This window comes from Rhinatrema bivittatum, unplaced genomic scaffold, assembly GCF_901001135.1.
Source record: "Rhinatrema bivittatum unplaced genomic scaffold, aRhiBiv1.1, whole genome shotgun sequence".
Classification (NCBI taxonomy): Eukaryota; Metazoa; Chordata; class Amphibia; order Gymnophiona; family Rhinatrematidae; genus Rhinatrema; species Rhinatrema bivittatum.
The window spans coordinates 667,541-690,541 of record NW_021820356.1 but is presented as its reverse complement, the minus strand read 5'-3'; the positions used below and the strand labels follow the sequence as shown (position 1 = coordinate 690,541).

Here is a 23,001-nt window from a genome sequence, read left to right as displayed (position 1 = left end):
GAAAGGAATAAAAGTGTTCTCCCTTTCCTTACTGGGCCATTTTCCCCCTCAGTGCTACCCCCTCCCCCCACCACACCTCCGATTGAACTATGGGAGAGTGGTGGGAACGGCATACTGGCGGTGCTTCTGGTGTTAGTCTGGTCGGCATTCGTGTTCCTGAACTCCCGCACCACCATCCCTGTCAGTTGCTTGAGGAAAGGATAGACCATGACTGGGTTTTCCCATGTGCTCAAGCAGGCATGCGAGTACACACTGTAAGGCTGTAGCCTAGAGTTCCACACATGCACATATGCGCACAAGACCGCAGACCATGCACAGTAGGCATTTGGCTATGTTTTAGCAGTGTACAGGATGAATACAAATGTAAACTCGAGGCTTCCCATTTGTGTGGCTTGCCAGATAAGGGTAGTCCAGCCGACACTCTCTCTTCACCTATGCCAGTGTTGCATAGAAACTCAAGGAGAATTGCTTTCCAAGGATTTTACCATCACTGAGACATCCCCCTGCAAAATGAGGACTCGGTGAAGGGGAGCACAGGAGGCAAAATGCTGGCCAGTGACAGTTCCCCTACCCCCTTGTTCCCTATGGGAGGGACATACCAGGGAGGAGGGCCACAGAGGTGGGTCCCATGGTCAGATTCAGTTTCCTTCTCCTGGCTGGAATTTTTCCAAGGTTTGCAAAACTTTTTGAGAGAGCACCCAGGGGAAGCTAAGCAGCCCCATAAGGAAGGGACAAGTCCTAGGCCTTCTCACTTAGCAACCAAGTCAGGCAAGCACCGTAAAGAGGAAGGCCCATTTGAAGTAGAGGAAGAAGAGAATGGCAACCCAATGGATGATTCCAGGGAATCCTCACCTTTGGAGGAAGGTGAAAGCCCGCCTGACTTGGATCTACAAAGGACTCTGCTCTGTTTCTTCCATAGGGACGAGTTGCAGGGTTTATTGACTCAGATTCTGAAAATGCTTGGAGTAGACAGGAGTAGTGCTACGGACATGAGGAAGAAGGATCCCATCCTGGTCACCTTACACAAGACGTCCTCTATTTTTCCCACTCCTAGAACCAGTGCAGGAGTTGACCAACCTTGAGTGGAATGCTCTGGAAGAAAATTTTTATAAGGGGGAGGCGGGCAATCACTGGAGGTCCAGTACCCCCTAAATCTGAAGGCAAGGGAGCAGTTGCAATTCCCAAAGGTTGATGCCCGGGTGTGTGCTGTCACCAAGCAAATCACCACCCCGAAAGGAGGGGCAAGTCTGAAGGATGCCCAGGATAGAAAGATTGCACCTATCTTCAAGCAGGCATTTGAGGAGATGGCAATTCATTTGCAAACAGCTTCTTGCTGCTGTATGGAGGCTCGAGCAGGCTTGCATCTCATTCAGTTGGCTCAAGGAGAGGGCAGCAATAACAGTCTTGCTTTAGAACCAAGAGCTGCATTTCTAGCTTATGTGGGCTGTGACGGTGCATACGACCATTAGAGGAGTAGCTTCTGTTACTGCGGCATGACGCCTTCTGTGGTCAGAAGAAACAACTTCTAAGTTGTCTTTGTCCAAGTTTCCCTTTAGGGTCTCTTGTTCAGAAATTAGTTGGAAAAGATGGCTACTTGATGGTGTTGATGGCAGCAGCGGTGGAGGTGGTACTCTGGGCGAGGGTGCATATGCAGCTGCTTCAGCAGGCTCTGCAGTCATGGTGGGATCCGCAGTCACAGGAGTATACTGTGAGGTTATCCTTGTTGCTGGAAGAGAGCGCAAACATGCAGTGGTGGTTGCAATGGAAACCCTTAGAAATCCCGGAATGTTTGGTGCCCACTGTCGAGAGTTGATAGCACAAGATTGGTGAAATGCCGAGAAATGACAGTGGACCAATCAACTGGAAGCTTGTGCAATTTGCTTGGCATGCTATGGTTCATCGAGCGGCTGACAGGACGAGTTGTAAGGGTGATGTCAGACAATGCCATGAGAGTCACCTATGTAAACCATAAGGGTGTAACCAGAAGTCACCAGGTGTCAGTGGAAACAGATGTTTTCATAGAATGGGCAGAACAACATCTACAGAAGCTATCAGCCTCTCACATTACCAGGAGAGAGAATGTGAGGGACAATTTCTCAACAGACATGCATTAGATCCAGGAGAGTGGGAGCTGGCAGATGCCACCTTTCAGCTCATAGTCTCCTGATGGGGTCAGCCGTATCTGGATCTGATGGTGAGTTGCAACAATGCAAAGGAGCAACGGTTCTACAGTCGCAGAAAGGACCAGAGGACATTGGGAATCAATGCTTTCATTCAACAGTGGCCACGGAGCGAGATACTGAATTTATTCCCTCCTTAGCCAATAATCAGCAAGGTAATATGGAAAAGTGTGAGTCATCCTGAAATCGTACTTCTGATGGCCCTGGATTGGCTACGGAGACCATGGTACATGGACCTCCAGTGCTTACTGATAGGTAGTCTTATGAGGCTACTGGTCAAGAAAGATCTTCTATAAGAGGGGTTAATCATGCACGAAAGTTCGGGTCAATTCTGTCTTATGGTTTGGCCCTTAAGAGGGCTCAACTGCTGAGGTGTGGTTATTTTCCACCAGTGGGGTTGACACTACTTCGAGCTAGGAAGGTTTCTACATCTCTGGCTTATACCAGGGTTTGGAAAGTGTTCGAAAGTTGGTGCAGGATGAGAGATTGCACCCTCTCAGAATGGAAATACTGCTAATTCTGGAGTTTCTGCAGGAAGGATTAATTAAGAATCTGGCCCTAAACACCTTGAAGGTTGAGGTTGCAGCACTGGCATGTTATAGAGGTCATATTAATGGCAGACCTTTGTTCTCCCATCCAGATGTTTCTCAATTTTTGAAGGTAGTCAAATATCTACTGGTGCCACTTTGGGACCTCAACCTGGGGTTGAAATTTTTGGCAGGCCCTACCTTTTGTCTCCTGCATGATCTCCCCTCGTGACTATTTACCTTGCAAGCGGTTTTCCTGGTTGCTGTATGTTCGGCAAGGTGCATTTCACAGCTGTAAGTCGGGAGCGGTGCAGCTTAGGATTTTTCCTTCCTTTTTGCCAAAGGTGGTGTCGGAGCTCTTCTTGAATCAGTCTATATCCCTGCTGGCGCTGGACAAGGGCAGATATGAATGGGAATGCCTATCGTTATGTGCCTCAGATGTGAAGCAATGTCTGTTAGAGTACCTGAGGGTGCCCGCTCCTTGCAGAAGACTGATCCGCTGTTCGTCCTGCACGGTGGAGGTAGACATGGAGAATCGGTTTTGCGGGCTACAGTGGCCTGTTTGGTTAAAGAGCTTATCATAGCAGACCATGTAGATGCAGAAGTACCATTGCCTAGGCAAGTCAGGGCACAATCCAATACAGCGCAGGCAGTCTCATGGGCGGAGATTCAATTGTTGTCTCCTTCCGAGACTTGCTGGGTTGCATCTTGGTCCTCCTTACATACTTTCTCCAAGGATTACTGCTTGGATGTTAAAGCTCAAGAGGACGAGGCCTTCATGAAGGTGGTGTTGACAGGAGTGCAGCCAGGTTCCCACCCATTTTGGGAGTAACTTTGGTACAATCCACCCTTGTGGACTGGCCGGCCTGAGTGCAAAGAAAGATGAAATTACTTTTTACCTAGTAATTTCCTTTCCTCTAAGGAAGTCAGGCCAATCCGCAATCCCACCCTGGACTGCCCCACTTGTGGTTTTGTTTTCAGTTCGTCCTTTCTTTCAGGGACAATGCAGATTGTTTTTTGTTCTGAGACATTTGAAGGACTGGAAAGTGAAGAACCAGCCTATATAATCAGTTGTAATCAATATTTTTTTCTGAGTTGGTTGGAGGTAACGAGTTGCTGGCTGTTAATAGTCATGGTTCAAGTATAATCAGTTGTCCACGGTTTGCTTTTCTAGAGATACTGACAGGCTGATTTGAGGGCAAGGCTATATGTCAGTGACATCGATGAATCAGTTGTCTCAGACTCCATCTGCTGGTAAGAGTGCATAATCCACCAGTGTGGATTGGCCTGCTTTAGTGCAGAGGAAAGGAAATTATCAGGTAAGAAGTAATTTCACCATCGGTTATGATATAGTTGGTTTTAGAGTTGTAAAATTAAGATTTCTTTATATTTTATTTATTTATTTTATTTATTTAAAATTTTTATATACCGGCATTCATGTTGCAAACACATCATGCCGGTTTACATATAACAGGGGTGTACAGTAAACAATTCAATAACCTATTTGTGTAGAAGGAAGCAGTTACAAATAACAAGGTAATAGAACTGGGAGGAGAGAAGAAAAGAAAGAGAATAACATTAGGTATAGGTATTTACATTAGTAATAACATTTTTACATGTGGAAGTGGTAGAATCTGGCTGAATAGAATTAATCGGTGTCCGGGAAAGCTTTTTTAAACAGCCAGGTCTTAAGTCTCTTCCTGAAGGTTGGGAGGCTGGGCTCCTGTCTAAGGTCCGGTGGGATGGAGTTCCATAGAAGGGGGCCGGCTGTTGAAAAGGCCCGATCTCTCAAGGTAATGTTGTTGGCAAAGATTGCGTGGGGGTGTAGGATGTGTAAGTGGGGTATGAATAAGGTGTGGGATATGTGCATGTGTGTGAGGGACTGGATAGAGTATGGTGTGCAAGTGACTGCGTGTATAGAATGTATGCAGGTGCGTGGCTGGGATGGGTATAAGTGAGTGGTGGAATGTGTGAGTTTGTGTGAGTGGGTGGGGCATGCCTTACATATTTCGTGGGCTGGATGTTTAGATGGCCAAGAAGATGTTAGAGTGAATGGATGGGGTGTGTGGATACGAGTGAGTGGGTGGGTTGGTGAATGCGTGAGTGGATGGAATGTGTCTGTCAGCGAGTGGGGTATGTGTACGCAAGTGAATAGGTGGCTGGGCAGTTGAGTGTGAGTGCATGCATGGAATGTGTCTGTGAGCGAGTGCATGCATGGGGGTGTGCATGTAAGTGGATAGATTGGGTAGTTGTGTGAGCGAGCGTGTAGGTGGGCCAGAGTGTGTGCACACAGCTTGGTTGTGGGAGGGGGCAGAAGTGGCTCACTCTTCTCCTCCCCTCTTCCATTCTCCTGTTCTTGGTCTCTCCATCCCCTTTCTCCCAGTATCTTTCATTATACCTTTCCTCCCCTTTCCTATCAAACCGTATCCCCTCCCTTATTCTCTTTACTTCCTGCCTCCCTTCCCCACATCCCCATTTCATCCTAGGACTGCTCTTACCCTGCCTCAGTCAGCAGGGCTTGGACTCCCCAGCAACTCCTTTGCAGCTCGTGGGGCCTGTGCTCCCTGCTCAAGATATGAAGTTGTCGACTGGGGTCTCCCTGCTGCACCGCTCACAGCTTGTGGTGCCACTGTTTGAATTGTGGACTGGCACATTACATACAGGCCCACACATGCACCGTCTGCCCAACGCTGACAAACCCCCACTGACACAAAGATAAAACAGGAGGTTTATAAAGCTAAATCATGCTCTTTTGAAATTCCTTTTGTAATAGTGCCTGTTGCTACTTAGATTTCACACAGTGCCATATCAGTTTCAGCTAGGAAGCACTTTCGCCATAAATTTAAGCCTTACTGGAGGGCTGCCACCATCTCTGTCATTGTACAAAGGATTCCCTGCTCACTCAACATAAGGAGAAGAAAAAAATGCCACATGGTTTCCGAGTGGTGTCTTAACTAGGTGAAAGATTCATGGGGCTTATTTTTCAACAAGGCTCAGAGCTCTCAGCAGCAGCAATCTTCTTCCGTACAGTAGTTTATAGAGGTGGGGGGGGGGGAAGGGAGGCAAATAGGAAAATCAGAACTGCTGGTAACACACAGATTTTGGGGCCGATGCTATATCATGCGCAGCAGCTAGCGCACGGTTTATAACACGCGATTGGACGTGCGTCCATAACCCCCGATGCAATACGGGGATTACCGCATCCAAATCACCACGTAGCTAATAGCACTCATCACATGCAAAAGGTTTCCTGCACGGTCAGTGCATCCCTTGCAAAGCGGCAAATTTTGCGCCAGCCCAGGGCTGGCGTAAAAGGTATGCCACACCTAAGGACGCATTGAAAAAAAAAGAAAAATCCTGCTGTGATTCCTCCTAATAGTATCATAGCAATTCTAAGAAGGAGCAGATTTAATTAAGATGGAGAAATTACTTGCCTGAAAATTTCGTTTTCCTTAATGTAGACAGATGGACTCAGGACCAATGAGTTATATGCTCCCCTGCCATCAGATGGAGACGGAGTCAGATTTCAAAGCTGACGTCACCCTACATACATACCCTCCGTCCTTCAGTATTCTCTTCAAAAGCCACTGTGGACTTACTAATGAAAAAACTTGATTAAAAATATAATGTAAAACAGATAACCGTAACTCTACTCAGCCAATCATAAACACTGAACCCCCAGCAAGATTATAGATGCCCTGATCTAGGGACTGCATGACAGCTTACCCGTAACCTCTTGGAATAGATATCCACGGGCGAATCCTTGGCACCGTTCTTGGGCAGCCGTGGGCGGGATGCTGAGTCCATCCGTCTACACTAAGGAAAACAACATTATCAGGTAAGTAATTTCTCCATTTCCTAGCGTGTAGCCAGATGGACTCAGGACCAATGGGATGTACAAAAGCTACTCCCCATCAGGGCGGGAGGCTGCCCGCAGTCTGGTTAACACCGCCCTTGCAAAAACTGCATCCTCTCAGGCCTGTACGTCCAGGCGATAGAACCTGGAGAAGGTGTGCAAGGAGGACCACGTCAACCCTTGGCAGATATCGACGGGAGACATCAGCCTAGATTCCGCCCACGAGACTGCCTGAGCCCTAGCGGAATGAGCTTTAACATGAGACGGTAATGGCTTTCCTGCCTCCACATAAGCTCCCATGACCACCTCCTTAATCCAGCGAGCTATGGTAGCCCGCGAAGCTGGTTTGCCCTGCTTTCTTCCATCGTGAGGGACAAACAGGCAGTCCCCCTTTTGGACTGGTTCTGAAACTTCCAGATATCTCACCAAAACTCTACTGATATTCAAATGACGGAGGAGGCGGTATTCTTCTGTGTCCTTGTGCTTATCTAGGGATAGCAACGAAATGGACTGATTCAATGAAACTCTGAGACTACCTTGGGCAAGAAGGATGGAACGGTACAAAGCTGTAACGCTCCTGGAGTCATCCAGAGGAACGGTTCCCGACACGACAATGCCTGTAGTTCAGAGATTCGACGTGCTGAGCATATAGCCACCGGGGACACCGCTTTCAAGGTTAAAAAACGCAAGGAAATACTGCGCAGTGGCCAAAAGGAGGGCCCTTCCAAAACTTCCAATACTAGATTCACAAGGAAACCTGCCACCGTAGGAGTGGACAGAGGTGCTTCACCCCTGTCAGAAAATGGGCCATATCTGGATGAGCTGACAGGCAGGTTCCATTCACCTCGCCCCTGAAAACAGGAGAGAACAGCTACCTGGACCTTCAAGGAGTTAAGAGTCAAACCTCTATTCAAGCCGTCCTGCAAAAATTCCAGAATTAGTGGGATTTTGACCACCCAAGGGGGGATACTGCATTCCTTGCACCAGGCCTCAAATTCTCCAGACCTGCACATTTGCTAGGAGCGTAGAGAACTTCCAAGCATGGAGTAAAGTAGCAATTACTGCCACAGAATATCCTTGCTTCATCAGGCAAGCCCTCTCAAGGGCCAGACCATAAGCAGAATTGAGTCGGATCCTCATGAAAGACCGATCCCTGCTGATACAGGCCCCTATGTAGTGGGAGGCACAGGGGGGTCTCCACCAAGAGTCTCCATATGTCCACATACTATGGATGCCTGGGCCAATCTGGAGCTACTAGTAGGTCTAATCCCTGTGGTGCTTGATGCTGTGAATGACCCTGCCCAGCAGGGGCCACGGAGGGATGGCATATAGCAACTCTTCTTCTGGCCAGGTCTTAACAAGAGGGTCGATCCCCAAGGACCACTGCTCTCTTCTGCGACTGAAGAATCTGGGAACCTTCGCATTGTGGGACATGGCCAGCAGGTTGATGGATGGGAGACCTCAGCAATCTACTATCAGCTGAAAGGCTTTGGCCAACAACGCCCACTCTCCTGGATCCAGACTCTCCCTGTTTAGAAAGTTTGCTCTGGTGTTGTCTTTTCCAGTGATGTGGGAGGCTTAGATCATCTGTAGACAGATCTCCTTATGGAATGGGTGGAAAATACATCTCCTGTGACACCTGATGGCTCTTGGTTCCACCCTGGCGCTTTTTGTAGGCTACCATCCAGTTGTGTGGTCCGACATTACGCAGACCACTCGACCCTGGAGCCCGTGGCTGAACTGTAGACACACCAATCTGATTTCTAGGCAGTTGATGTGCCATAGGGCCTCTTCCTCGGTCCAATGTCCCTGACCCATCAGTTCCTGACAGTGAGCTCCCCAGCCTCAGAGGCTCACGTCTGTTGTGAGGACCAGCCAGTTCAGGGAGGTTCAGGGTTACACCCCTGCTCTGATGAGCTTTCTGCAGCCACCACTGGAGCCAAGAGCATACTCCCATCGGTAAGTCAAGACAAATCGAATAGTCTTGAGACTGCGAGTTCCAACATGACAGTAGTGAGCGTTGAAGTTGGTTGCATGTGTGCCCTCACCCACGGCACTACTTCCAGGCTTGCCGCTATCAAACCGAGAACTTGGAGATAGCTCCACACCATCAGGTGTATTGTGCTCATCAACTGAAGCACTTCCTTATCCGCGTGGTCGGAATGAAGACCTTGCCCTGCTTGGTGTTGAACCGGATTCCCAGTTATTCCAAGGACTGTGAGGGCTTGAGACTGCTTTTGTCCAGGTTTACAACCCAGCCAAGTTCCTGAAGCAAGGAGGTCACCCTGTTGGTCACTCATTCTTCCACGGACTTGGCTCAGATCAACCAGTCGTCCAAGTAAGGGTGCACCAGGATTTCCCTCTTTTCTTAATGCTGCTGCTACAACCACCATAATCTTAGAAAATGATCTGGAGGCGGTGGCTAAGCCAAAGGGCAGTGCCCTGAACTGATCACGGCGACCCAGTACTGCAAAGCGCAGGAAACGTGGGTGCTCTTGATGGACTGGAATATGTAGGTAGGCTTCGGATAGGTCAGGGAGGTTAAGAACTCTCCAGATTGTACGACCATTATCACAGAGTGTAGGGTTTCCATGGGGAAATGATTCACTCATAGATGTTGGTTGACACTCTTGAGGTCCAGGATGGGGCGAAAGGAACCTTCCTTCTTGGGTATGATGAAATAGATGGAATAACGCCCCATATTTTCCTGGGGCACAGGTACTGGTATTTTAGCCCTCATCCTGAGGAGCCTTAAAAAGAGTAATGGCCACTGCCTGCTGCATGTGCTGGGAGTGGCAAGGTGACCTGAATATGCCCTGAGGAGTGACAAGGAGACATCATAGGAGGCACTAGGGATGCACAAATATTTCCTAGCGCCTCCTTTTTTTTGCTTGACCCCTTATTTAAATATTACATCGCACGCCCAGGAGAGGTGGCTGGGCACGAGTTAGGCAAATGGATACTCAACACGGAGCGCCCATTTTCTGCACACAAACATTGCATCGGCCCCTTTGTTAGGCTGTGAGGCTGACCAAATAAAAAAGTCTCCAAAGAATGATTGCCTTATCCATTAGGGACCAGCAATGAAACAGAAATGAAGCACTGGGGAGGGAGAGGGGTTTACAAACTGCAGAATTGATCATTGGCACACAAGGGTTTCAGAGGGCCAACAAAGGAACCTGAAACCACCCTGGGGTAGGTGGAGGAGGAGCAGACAGAAGCCCTGATAAGATTATTCAGTTACTACCGTGAACTGCATAGAATCCTGCAGATGTTCACAGAAACCCAACAGATTCTTCAAACTCTGTTCCACTTTGAAAATTTCAAGTGAATGCAAACCAAATATAGTCACTTGCAAACTGTGCAGGCTGAGAGCAAGTGTACAATTTCCAGACACATCAGCCACTAGATGCTCCTAGGAATGCTTTCATCAACTTTCCTTATGTGCGTCTGCTCCCCACCCCGTGTCTTGCTGTCTGCGCCTCACCTCCAGCACGTTTGGGATGATATCTCGCTCACACTGCTTGAGAAACGAATCTTTGTCAAAGCTTGGATCTACTTTCAGGATTTCGGTCAGAACCTCAGACATTTCTGTCTTTGAAAACAGCCCACCTAGAAAAGACAAAGGATGAAAAACAAAAGTGAACGACAGGACATTATAATCTTACACTTGAACTAACATCAGCAAGGGACAACTCCACAAGTGTACACCATTCAGATATCATTCAATTTGTTTGCCATAAAATAGCACTACATCCCCTCCAATGTCTGGGATCAGAAAGGTACTTCTCAATTGCTACAGCAAAATTAAATAGTAAACTACAATTTAACATTATTTTCTCCTCAGAAGTGTGGCCGAGGCTGACACCATACTGGATTTTCAGCCCTTCCTCACCACACTCCCCTGCCTCACTCTCCAGTTTGTCTTCCCTCATAGACAGTCTTGCCCACCTGGTGATCTGACCCCCTTCCCCGCTCCCCAGCCTATAGCTGGTCTCCCATCTTCACCTCCCTTCTCCCATCATGACCATGTAGCTTTGTTGAATAACTGAGCAGCGTGGCCCTGGCAGCATCCACTGTATTATCATGGTGCCAAAAGAAGGCAGCTAGTACTATGAAAACAGCACAGATAGTGCCAACTTCCCAAAACTTAAATTCTCATGAACTGCCAATGAAGCCAAATGGAGAAGTTACTTACCTGATAATTTTGTTTTCCTTAGTGTAGACAGATGGACTCAGGACCAATGGGTTGTGCGTCCCTGCCAGCAAATGGAGACAGAGTCAGGTTTCAAAGCTGACATCACCCTAGATACATCCCTGCAGTGACTCAGCCCTTCAGTCTTCCCTTCAAAAGTCACTGTGGACATACTACCGAAAAAACGATTAAAAATGGATAGCGATAACTGTACTCAACCAAACAAACACTGAACCCCAGTAAGATTACAGATGCCCCGATCTAGGGACTGGATGATGGCTTACCCATAAACTCTTGGAATAGATATCCACTCCATGGGCGAATCCTTGGCATCGTTCTTGGGCAGCCAGGGGCGGGATGTTGAGTACATATGTCTACATTAAGGAAAATGAAATTATCAGGTAAGTAATTTCTCCATTTCCTAGCGTGTAGCCAGATGGACTTAGGACCAATGGGATGCAAAAGCTACTCCCGATCGGGGAGGGAGGCTGCCCGAGAACCGGTTAATACCACCCTTGCAAAGGTTGCATCCTCTTGGGCCTGTACTTCCAGGCGATACAACCTGGAGAAGGTGTGCAAGGAGGATCACGTCATGCTTGGCAGATATCGATGGGGGATAGCAGTCTAACTTCCCATGAGGCTGCCTGAGCCCTGGTGGAATGAGCTTTAACCTGAGAAGGTAATGGCTTTCCTGCCTCCACATAGGCTCCCGTGACCACCTACTTAATCCAATGAGCTATGTAGCCCACGAATCTGGTTCACCCTGCTTCCTTCCACCATGAAGGACAAGCAGGCTGTCTTTTGGACTGGTTCTGAAACTTCCGGATACCGCACCAAAAGTCTACCGACATTCAAATGACAGAGGCGGTATTCCTCCGCATCCCTGTGCTTATCTAGGGAAGGCAACAAAATGAACTTATTCAAAAGAAACTCTGAGACTACCTTGGGCAAGAAGAATGGAGTCATCTGGAGGAACGGCTCCCGACACAACAATGCCTGCAGTTAAGAGATGCAACACACTGAGCATGTCGCCAGGAGGAACACCGTATTCAAGGTTAATAAACGCAAGGAAAAACCGCGCAGCAGCCGAAAGGAGGGCCCTGCCAAAAATTCCAATACTAGATTAAGATTCCACATGGGAGACCGGCCAGCACTGGGAGGCCGAATGTGCTTCACCCCTTTCAGAAAATGGGCCACGACTAGAGGAGCCAACAGGGAGGTTCCGTTCACCTTGCCCCTGAAACAGGAGAGAGCAGCTACCTGCACCTTCAAGGAGTTAAGGGTTAAACCTTTATTCAAGCTGTCCTGTAAAAATTCCAGAATTAGTGGGATTTTGACTGCCCGAGGGGGGAAACTGCGTTCCTCACACCAGACCTCAAATACTCTCCAGACCCACACATCTGCCAGGGATGTAGACAACTTCCAAGAGTGGAGTAAGGTGGCTATTACCACAGAATATCCTCGCTTCATCAGGCAAGGCCTCTCAAGTGCCAGATCATAAGACAGAATTGAGTCGTATCCTCATGAAGGACCGGTCCCTGCTGTAGCAGGTCCCTGAGTGGTGGGATGCATGGGGGGTGTCTCCGCATGTCTGCATACCACGTAAGCCTGGGCCAATCTTGAGCTACTAGTAGGACTAATCCCCTGTGGTGCTTGATTCTGCGAATGATCCTGCCCAGCAGGGACCACTGAGGGAAGGTGTATATCAAATCTTCTTACGGCCAGGTCTGAATGAGAGCATTGATCCCTAGGGACCACAGATCTCTTCTGCGACTGAAGAATCAGGGAACCTTCGCATTGTGAGATGCAGCCAGCAGGTCGATGGACGGAAGGCCCCAGCAATCTACTATCAGTTGAAAGGCTTCAGCCGACAACACACACTCTCCTGGATCCAGACTCTCCTTGCTTAGAAAATCTGCTCTGACGTTGTCTTTTCCTGCAATGTGTGAGGCTGAGATCATCTGTAGATGTATTTCCGCCCATTCCAAAAGGGGTTCTATCTCCTGAGTCACCTGCTGGCTCTTGGTTCCTCCCTGGCAGTTGATGTAAACTACTGTAGTTGTGTTGTCTGACATCATGCGGATCTCAAAAAAGATATAGTTGCGATGGAGAAGGTACAGAGAAGGGCAACCAAAATGATAAAGGGGATGGAACAGCTCCCCTATGAGGAAAGGCTGAAGAGGTTAGGGCTGTTCAGCTTGGAGAAGAGACGGCTGAGGGAGGATATGATAGAGGTATTTAAGATCATGAGAGGTCTTGAACGAGTAGATGTGACTCGGTTATTTACACTTTCGAATAATAGAAGGAATAGGGGGCATTCCATGAAGTTAGCGAGTAACACATTTAAGACTAATCGGAGAAAATTCTTTTTCACTCAACGCACAATAAAGCTCTGGAATTTGTTGCCAGAGAAGGTGGTTAGTGCAGTTAGTGTAGCTGGGTTCAAAAAAGGTTTGGATAAGTTCTTGGAGGAGAAGTCCATTAATGGCTATTAATCAATTATACTTAGGGAATAGCCACTGCTATTAATTGCATCAGTAGCATGGGTTCTTCTTAGCGTTTGGGTAATTGCCAGGTTCTTGTGGTCTGGTTTTGGCCTCTGTTGGAAACAGGATGCTGGGCTTGATGGACCCTTGGTCTGACCCAGCATGGCAATTTCTTATGTTCGACCCTGGAGTGGATGAATTTCAAGTATGCTAGCCTCACTGCCCGGGCTTCCAGACGATTCATGTTTCAGAGGGCCTCTTCCTCCATCTAACATCCCTGGGCCATGAGTTCCTGACAGTGAGCTCCCCAGCCCCAGAGACTAGCGACAGTTGTAAGAACCAGCCAGTTCAGAGAAGACAGGGAAGACCCTGCAACCATCATTTGAGGTGAGAGCAGACTCCCATCGGTGACACCAAATCAAACAGTCTTGAAACTGCGAGTTCCAATGTGACAGCATGTGTGCTCTTGACCATAGCACTATTTCCAAGGTTGCCGCCATCAAACTGAGAATTTAAGACAGCTCCATACCGTTGGGCATATTGTGTTCATCAACTGCCGTATCCGTGTGGTCGGAAGACCTTGCCCTGCCTGGTGTTGAATCGGACTTCCAAATACTCCAACGACTGGGAAGGCTTGAGGCTGCTCTTGTCCAGGTTTACTACCCAACCGAGGTCCTGAAGCAAGGTGGTCACCCTGTTGGTCACCCAGAGACTTTCTTCCACGGACCTGGTCCAGATCAACTAGTCGTTCAAGCAAGGGTGTACCAGGATTCCTTCTCTTTTCAACGCTGCAGCCACAACCACCATAATCTTGGAAAATGTTCTTGGGACGGTGGCTAGGCCAAAGGGCAGTACCTGTAACTGATAATGGCGACCCAGTACGGCAAAGCTTAGAAAGCGTTGGTGTTCTTGACGGATTGGAATATGTAGGTAGGCCTTGGATAAGTCCAGGGAGGTTAGGAACTCTCCCAGTTGTACGGCCATTATCCCAGAATGTAAGGCTTCCATGCGGAAATGACTCATTCATAGGTGATAGTTGACACTCTTGAGGTTCAGAATGGGTCGAAAGAAACCTTCCTTCTTGGGTACGATGAAATAGATGGACTGCTCTGTATTTTCCTGGGGCATAGGTACTGGGATTACAGCCCTCATCCTGAGGAGCCTTAAAAGAGTAATCTCCACTGCCTGCTTTTTGTGCTGGGAGTGGCAAAGAGACATCATGAATACACCCCAAGGAGTGCTGCGAAATTCCAGTGCATATCCTTCTCTTATGACTTGTAGTACCCACTTGTCCGAAGTGATCTTGACCCATCTTTGGTAGAAGAGAGACAGATGATCCACTTTCTCCTCATTCCGAAGATGGGTCGGTAAAATTTCACTGGGAGGTTCGGGACTATCCTGAACCCAAACCTGCTCCTCTCTTGGGCTGTCGACTAGGAAAGGACAGAGTTCTTCCAAAGGTCTGAGACCTCTGAAATGTCGAGTTTCTGTAGGGGCAGAAACGTTGAGAGCACCTGGACCGGCCCCTCATAGGTGAGGGGCACTGCAACTGCTTCCTTTTATCTTCCAGGAGCCAGGGTACTGGAGATTCACCCCATTTACTGACCAGTTTTTCCAATTCATTTCCGAATAGGAGTGATCCTTTAACGGGCATCTTTGTAAGGTTGGCCTTGGATGTTGCGTCGGCTGACCAATTCTACAGTCATAGCTGTCTTCTGGCCGTTACCACTGAGGCCACTCCTCTGGCTGAAGTATTTATTTAAATTATTTATATACCATTTTTACACTCAAAGGTTGTCAAAACAGTTCACATAATTGGACACATACATAATAAAAACTTTAAAGAACACCAAGGTCGGACACCTTTAAGTCCGACCTTGTAAATATCTGTACTGTTAATAATGTACGATTAAGTTGATCCCCAGCCCTTTGCGCCCCCGCTAAATCTAGTTTAGTGTATTTTAATTATATGTATTCAGCGATGTATCTTTATTTAAATATGTTGGATTGTAAAGCTTGTTGCGAATTTAATGTTCATTGTAAACAGAGGTGATGTTTGCAAACGAGCCGCGGTATATAAAAACCCTTAAATAAATTAAAATTAAAAGTAAATTTAAATTAAGATAGAAACTCATCATAGCAGCAAACCAAAAGAGAAACAGAAAGAAGTAAAAGAAATCTTGTGCTAATCAGGTGATAGTGTGGTGATTATTTTGAATGCCAGTAATAGGGGTACTTAAGAAGTGGTTAATGCGTCAAAGGCACTCCTGAAGAGAAAGGTTTTCAAGTTCTTTTTAAAATCTTTCAAGTTCGTAGTCTGTCTCAAATTGTCAAGGATAGCATTCCAGAGATGGGGGCCAGCGACAGAGAAGGCACATCTTCTTGTAAAGTCTTGTCTGGCAACTCTAATTATGGGTACTTGTAGCAAATTTTTATGCATGGAGCGTAAATTCCTGTTTGGTTGACATATTCGAAGTTGTGTACTTAAACAGGTGGATGTATCATTATGTATGAGATTATGTATAATAAGGATTTTGTATTTTATTCTGAACTGGATGCAAAGCCGGTGTAGTGAGTATAGAATAGGCGAAATGTGATCTCTACGAGATTTGCCACATAGAATACATCTTTAAATCTCTCAGATGTATTAGAGCTTTCTATAGATAAAGAATTGAAGAAAAGATCTACTCTATTGGTATCATTTACATCTGTATCAGATAAGAATGCAGTATTAAGAGTTTTCTTGCGTAAGCGTTTCATGGTCAAAAAGTGTGGATTTACCCAGATCTTGCAAGGGTTACACAAATGCGTAGCAAAAATGTTCTTGAAATGAGTGTGGAAATATTGGCTAAAGGAGCAAAAATATTGTTAAGATATCCATATAAATGTTTAATATATTACTCTGGAAATAAGTATGTGTTTTATGAACCCCCGCAGTTGCATGTATTTTTAGAATCGCACTCCTGATAATCTCCAAATAGGGATAGGTGCATAATTATAATGGAATGGGGAAGTTCTGAATTCTTTTTTTATTTCTTTGTTAAACCGCTTGATTTCCTTGTCTCTCCCCCTATTATATTGAATATAATATGTTACTTATTATAATTCTTATGAATATTCTAAGTGCTCTGTATTTTCTGTGCAAGAGGATTCTTGTATATTTGTTATAAGCTTAATAAAATTAAAAAAAAAAAAAAAAAAAAAGAAGAATACGAGCTGCCGCATTCTGTACTAATTGTAATGGATGGATGGCATTATCATGTAGTCCAAATAACAGAGCATTACAGTAATCAAGCTACTAAAGATTAACGATCGTAGGATTGTTCTGAAGTCATCTGAATATAATAATGGATGTAAGTGCTTCAGCATGTGGAGTTTGAAAAAGAGGGGGGTTTTTTACAATAAGAGAAATATGATGTGACAGATAGACTAGAGTCTACTATTACTCCTAAATTTTGTGCTTTTGACATAATTGGGATTAAAGTACCATCTAGGTCAAGTTGCGTTGGGGGATTACAAGCGGATTGGGGAATTGAGGATAGGTGAATGATTTCTGTCTTAGCAGTATGAAGTTTTAAACGGCTATGAGAAAGCCAACTCTTAATTGTTTGGATGTATATTTATTTATTTAATTGCTTTTTATATGCCGACATTCGATCGATATCACATCGGTTTACATATAACTAAAACAAATAAGACCAGAACTGCTTATTTTTCATTGTAACAAGGTAACATGGAAACATTTTCACATGTATAGACATACAGTAGAGAGGGTGCTGGACCTTGATGAAGAGTATGGAATGAAGAACTGAATATCTTCTCAAAGACCAATCAGAGAAGTCCACCGAGGATCCCTCCAGGTTCCGAACACAAAATCCACCTGACACACAACGGCGAGAGATCGGGCATTCTCGACAGCCGGGCCCTCACTCTGGAACTCCATCCCCACAAATCTGCGCCTAGAACCCTGCCTACCTACTTTCCGCAAAAGATTGAAGACCTGGCTTTTCAAACAAGCCTTCCCAGACAACTCATAACCACATCCAACTCCTGTAATAATACTGTAAATATTCATTAAGTTATTTATTTTTTCCCCTTACAATTCTTTTTACTCCCCACTGTTCCTATGTTTCTCTCCTAGTTATTCTACCCTTGGTTTTTTGTAACTGCTTCCCCTTTGCACAAGTTTAGTTTTACTGTTCTATGCACCCCTTGTTTCAATGTAAACCAGCATGATGTGACCTGGTCATGAATGCCGGTATATAAAAAACCTAAATAAATAAATAAATAAATAAAATAAATATCGTCAGTGTAGATTTTAAATTTAATTCCTAGATTGTTTAACAAGTAGCATAAAGGTAACAGATAGATATTGAAAAGGGTGGCAGATAAAGCTGAACTTTGTGGTACTGTGTAGTAATCAGAGGAATTGGACCCAATATTTATTTGATATGAATGGTCGTTAGAAATGAGTGAAACCAATTAAATAAATACAGTGCCTGCTATACCAATTGAGTTTACTCTTGAAAACAGTATTTACCAGTATCTAAAATCAGACCCTTATAGGTATTTCAAAACTCAGCCAGAATTTTGACAGGCCAAAAAAGATTTGATCATATCACCCCAACTCTGATCTCTTTACATTGGCTTCCAATACACTATCGGATAGAATATAAAATAGTTTGTATAATTCATAACATGATCTATGGCGAAAGAACAGAGTGGTTAAACACAAATATCCGTTTATATATTCCACAGAAATATTTAAGATCAGCAAATGAAGGTCTTTTGACAGTCCCAACTATAAAATCAGCCAGACTCAGCCAAGTAAGAGACCGAGTCATATCAATAGCAGGAACAAAAGTTACCAACACAACTGCGATTACAGGCAGACAAGAAGAAATTTAAAGCAGAGTTAAAAACATGGCTGTTTAAATGTGCCTATATGGAACATGAGTAAGATGCACTTGCAGGCTTAACTTTTCTTTTCGATATGTTTTAGATAACGTTTTATGCTAAAAATAAGGATATCTATTATTTTATTTTATCTGTATTGCGATATGTGTATTTTAGATTTAGAATTTTAGCCCGACAGCTAAATTTATTTATTTTTCTGTGCTTTATCTTTTTAATTATTTTAGCTGTCTCTTGATTTTATTGAATTATTGTATTTCCTTATTAATTAATTGTAAACCGCTGTGAAGGCCTTGCCAATGTGACAGTATAGAAAAACAATAAACCTTGAATGATCTAAAGTATCAAATGCAGCAGAGATGTCTAGTAGAACCAATATGTAGTCTATGTTGGCATCAAAGTCTCTAAATATTGCGTCAAATGAGGAAAGTAATAAGGTTTCAGTGCTATGCCCTTTTCTAAACCCCTGTTGATTGGGGTTGAGGAGATCATTATCAATCAAATAATTGGTAAGTTGCCTTTTTAGCCAAGGTGGTTAAGGAGGCTATTGGGTGAAGATTGTTGAAATTTGTAATCTCTTCATTTTTCTTTTTGGAATCGGTAATATCGATGCTTGTTTAAAAAAAAAAAAAAATGGGACAGTCACCTGAGGTGAATGATTGATTTACAAATTTTGCAAGAAAGTCATGGATCAAGGCTGCCGAGGCTTTCAGATATTGGCCATGGCAGGGGTTAAACGGAGATGAGGACATTTTTATCTTGTGTAATACACGCTATATAGTATCAACATCTACAATCGAAAAGTTTGGCCAGGTACAGTTTACTATATGGGCAGAGTCATCTGGATAGGGAAGATGAGTAAAACAGTTGGAAATATTTAGAATTTGGTTTTTAAATGTAATGTGATTTGGTCTAAATCCGAGCCCGTGTCTGCTAAAAAAGCGGTGGCAGGTTCCATAGCTGCTCTGGGGTTTACCTCCAAGTCATCCACCTCCTGAGAGGGCACAAGAAGCAGCAATCTGTAAGGTCATTGCTACTGCGTCAAAGGCTTGTTTAAGGATAGACTCCAACCGTCTATCGTGTGCATCCTTTAAGGCCGCTCCTCCCTCCACTGGGATAGTTGTTTGCTTAGAGAAAGCGCAGACCATTGCATCCACTTCAGAGAAACGCAAACATTCTCTCACTGCTGGATCCAGCAGGATCTTCTAACGCCCTGCCCCCTTTAAAACTTGCTTCCCAGGCATCCCATTTCAGGAGTGGAGTGGAGTAGCCTAGTGGTTAGAGCAGTGGGCTAGGAACCAGGAGACCAGAGTTTGAGTCCTGCTGTCGCTCCTTGTGACCATTGCCTCAGGTACAAACCTAGGGGGGTCATTTTCAAAAGCAATCGAACGCAAAAAGTCCCTTATCACGTGCAATCACAAAATGGGGGCGGAGTCGGCCCCGGAAGAGGAGGAGTCTGGGCAGATGCAGTGGTGCGATGGCTGCCGGCTTTCGCAGGCTTGCCCCCACTTCACCCCCCCACTACTGCCGGATTTTTTAAGGTCTGTGATGGGAAGCGGCTACCGGACGAAGGCAAACCTCTGAGGGAACTCAGAAATCACCTTGGGAATTCTCAACAGGGGGTGGGACCTTTAGGTATCACTGCAAGAGAGTGGGGCTCAATCTTTTCTCCAATTTAAAAGTAGAATTTCTTCTTCCAAAAGGTACAGCGATTCTCGGAGGGAAAGCATGCCTGCACCTGCTTGAGACAGAGAAATACTGAAGGGGCTGAGGTCACTGCAGGGTGTGTCAAGGGTGATGTCAGCTTTGAAACCTGACTCTGTCGCCATCTGCTGGCAAGTGAGCACAACCCATTGGTCCTGAGTCCATCTGCCTAACGCTAGGAAAAGGAGAGTATGACATTACTTTTTTGCATTATGTTCCTCCCACTGCAGTATAGGTGGCTAAATAAGGGCCATTTCACAGGGGCCTGTCACTTACAGTTAATAATCTTTTACAATGTCCCTCCCCCATGCTGGCAGCATGCGTACTGCGGCCACAAGCTGAGAAATACAGGCTGCTGTCTCCCTTCTGCATTAGGATGGGTATTTGCAAGTTCAGTGGGGCATGGGAATTGCTACAAGCAGGAAGGTATTAATGAAGCAAATGCCTTACCTATCAAGTCAGATACTTTGTCCGTAAGAGTTCTGGATGCCCTGATGAAGGCATTATCACTTTCATCATATTTCATTTTCATTTCAAAGAATCCTGAAAGAAGTGGAGAGTAAAATCACTCGCAGGTAGAGAGGGAGCCCAGAACTCGCTATTCGCATACCCAACACAGATGTTTTTAGTCACCTACATAAGCATATTAATGTTAAAATCAAACTGCCTAATTTGTTCCTAACAATCAGGTTTAATTTACACACCTAGTTTATTATTTTACATTGTTACCGTACTATGATGGCACATGAGTAATTTGTAATCTATACCACCCATATTTCTCTTTATCGTGCCCTTCAGTAAACCGTTGTGATGGTATTTAACTTAACGACGGTATAGAAACATTTTTAAATAAAATAAACCTGTTACGCACACACCCAGAACACAGCTCTAAAACGGAAATCATTATTTTATCCCGCCATCCTGTCGCTGTCACTCCCAACCATTTCTCTTTTGAGTCCCAGTCCATCTCCCAATGTGTATGAAATCTAGGAGTCACAATTGACCCCTCTCTCTCTATGCGCAACCATATAAGAACTGTTACCAACTCCTCCTACTGCAAACTACACCTGCTCCCTTCACCTTAAGCCCTGACTTCAGGTCAGCCCTTCAATCTTTACTTTTCTCTGGGACAGACTACTGTAACTCCCTACTGATAGACCTACCTTCCTACGCAACCCGCCCACTACAGATCATACAAACGTCTGCAGCAAGACTCCTTACCAGCGCTCCCATGAGCGATCACATCTCTCCTCTACTCAAAGCTCTACACTGGCTCCCATTCTCCTACCGAGTACAATACAAGCTTGCCATGATCCTAAACTTCTCAATTCACAATCTACACTCCCCACGCTTCTCAACAATAGAAATCCATATCCCCTCCCGCCCACTACAGATCATACAAACCTCTGCAGCAAGACTCCTTACCAGCGCTCCCATGAGCGATCACATCTCTCCTCTACTCAAAGCTCTACACTGGCTCCCATTCTCCTACCGAGTACAATACAAGCTTGCCATGATCCTAAACTTCTCAATTCACAATCTACACTCCCCACGCTTCTCAACAATAGAAATCCATGCCCCCTCCCGCCCACTACAGATCATACAAACCTCTGCAGCAAGACTCCTTACCAGCGCTCCCATGAGCGATCACATCTCTCCTCTACTCAAAGCTCTACACTGGCTCCCATTCTCCTACCGAGTACAATACAAGCTTGCCATGATCCTAAACTTCTCAATTCACAATCTACACTCCCCACGCTTCTCAACAATAGAAATCCATATCCCCTCCCGCCCACTACAGATCATACAAACCTCTGCAGCAAGACTCCTTACCAGCGCTCCCATGAGCGATCACATCTCTCCTCTACTCAAAGCTCTACACTGGCTCCCATTCTCCTACCGAGTACAATACAAGCTTGCCATGATCCTAAACTTCTCAATTCACAATCTACACTCCCCACGGTTCTCAACAATAGAAATCCATGCCCCCTCCCGACCACTCAGATCATACAAACCTCTGCAGCAAGACTCCTTACCAGCGCTCCCATGAGCGATCACATCTCTCCTCTACTCAAAGCTCTACACTGGCTCCCATTCTCCTACCGAGTACACTACAAGTTTGCCCTGATCCTAAACTTCTCAATTCACAATCTACACTCCCCACGGTTCTCAACAATAGAAATCCAGGCCCCCTCCCGACCACTCAGATCATCTAACCTAATGCGACGAAATACCCCTCCTCCAAAGCTCACCCACCTTGAGGAAGCCAGAGAACGAGCATTTTTCTCCGCAGGACCACTCCTATGGAGCAGCTTACCTAAGGAAGTAAGATGTCCCCGAGAAAGAACTTTTTTTTTTAAAAAGCCCTAATAACTTTCCTCTTCAAGAAAGCGTTCCCAAACCCGAATGACAATGGAATACTCCCAACGTGGTTCTACACAGCAGGCTACTGACCACACTTCTGGTCCCTATCTCAAAAAAGGACTCCGTAGGTGCATATTTGTTTTTCCCCCTTCCTGAAGAATTATGTTACTCCCCTTTTTAGTAAGAATGATGCACTGTCTTGTTTTCGCTTTTCATTGGACAGTGTATGTTCATATTGTACCCCAGTCTGAAAGTAGGAAGGAAGGGTAAGAAATATAATTCTAAATAAAATAAAACAGACTAAGCAGAGAGATCCCAGAACCTGTCACTCACATATCCCCAAACCACAGGGAAATCAGAGCTCAGAACGAGCACGGAGATCCCAGAACCCGTCCCTCACATATCCCCAACCCAGAGGGAAAGCAGAGCTCAGAACGAGCAGAGAGATCCCAGAACCTGTCACTCACATATCCCCAACCCACAGGGAAAGCAGAGCTCAGAACTGGCAGAGAGATCCCAGAACCTGTCACTCACATATCCCCAACCCACAGGGAAAGCAGAGCTCAGACTGAGCAGAGACATCCCAGAACCTGTCACTCACATATCCCCAACCCACAGGGAAAGCAGAGCTCAGACTGAGCAGAGACATCCCAGAACCTGTCACTCACATATCCCCAACCCACAGGGAAAGCAGAGCTCAGAACGAGCAGAGAGATCCCAGAACCTGTCACTCACATATCCCCAACCCACAGGGAAAGCAGAGCTCAGACTGAGC

General features: G+C 45.6%; 1 protein-coding gene across 1 annotated transcript in view; it reads right to left on the bottom strand.

The window, feature by feature from the left end:
- The window catches only part of TIMM44 (translocase of inner mitochondrial membrane 44), a 71,741-nt gene that overhangs the window by 21,532 nt on the left and 27,208 nt on the right, over positions 1–23,001 (bottom strand). The window contains exons 8-9 of the mRNA XM_029585995.1: positions 20,313–20,405; positions 10,051–10,175 (exon numbers count right to left, since the gene is read on the bottom strand). Of these exons, the coding sequence (XP_029441855.1) occupies positions 10,051–10,175; positions 20,313–20,405 (218 nt within the window). The remainder of the gene's footprint in view (positions 1–10,050; positions 10,176–20,312; positions 20,406–23,001) is intronic.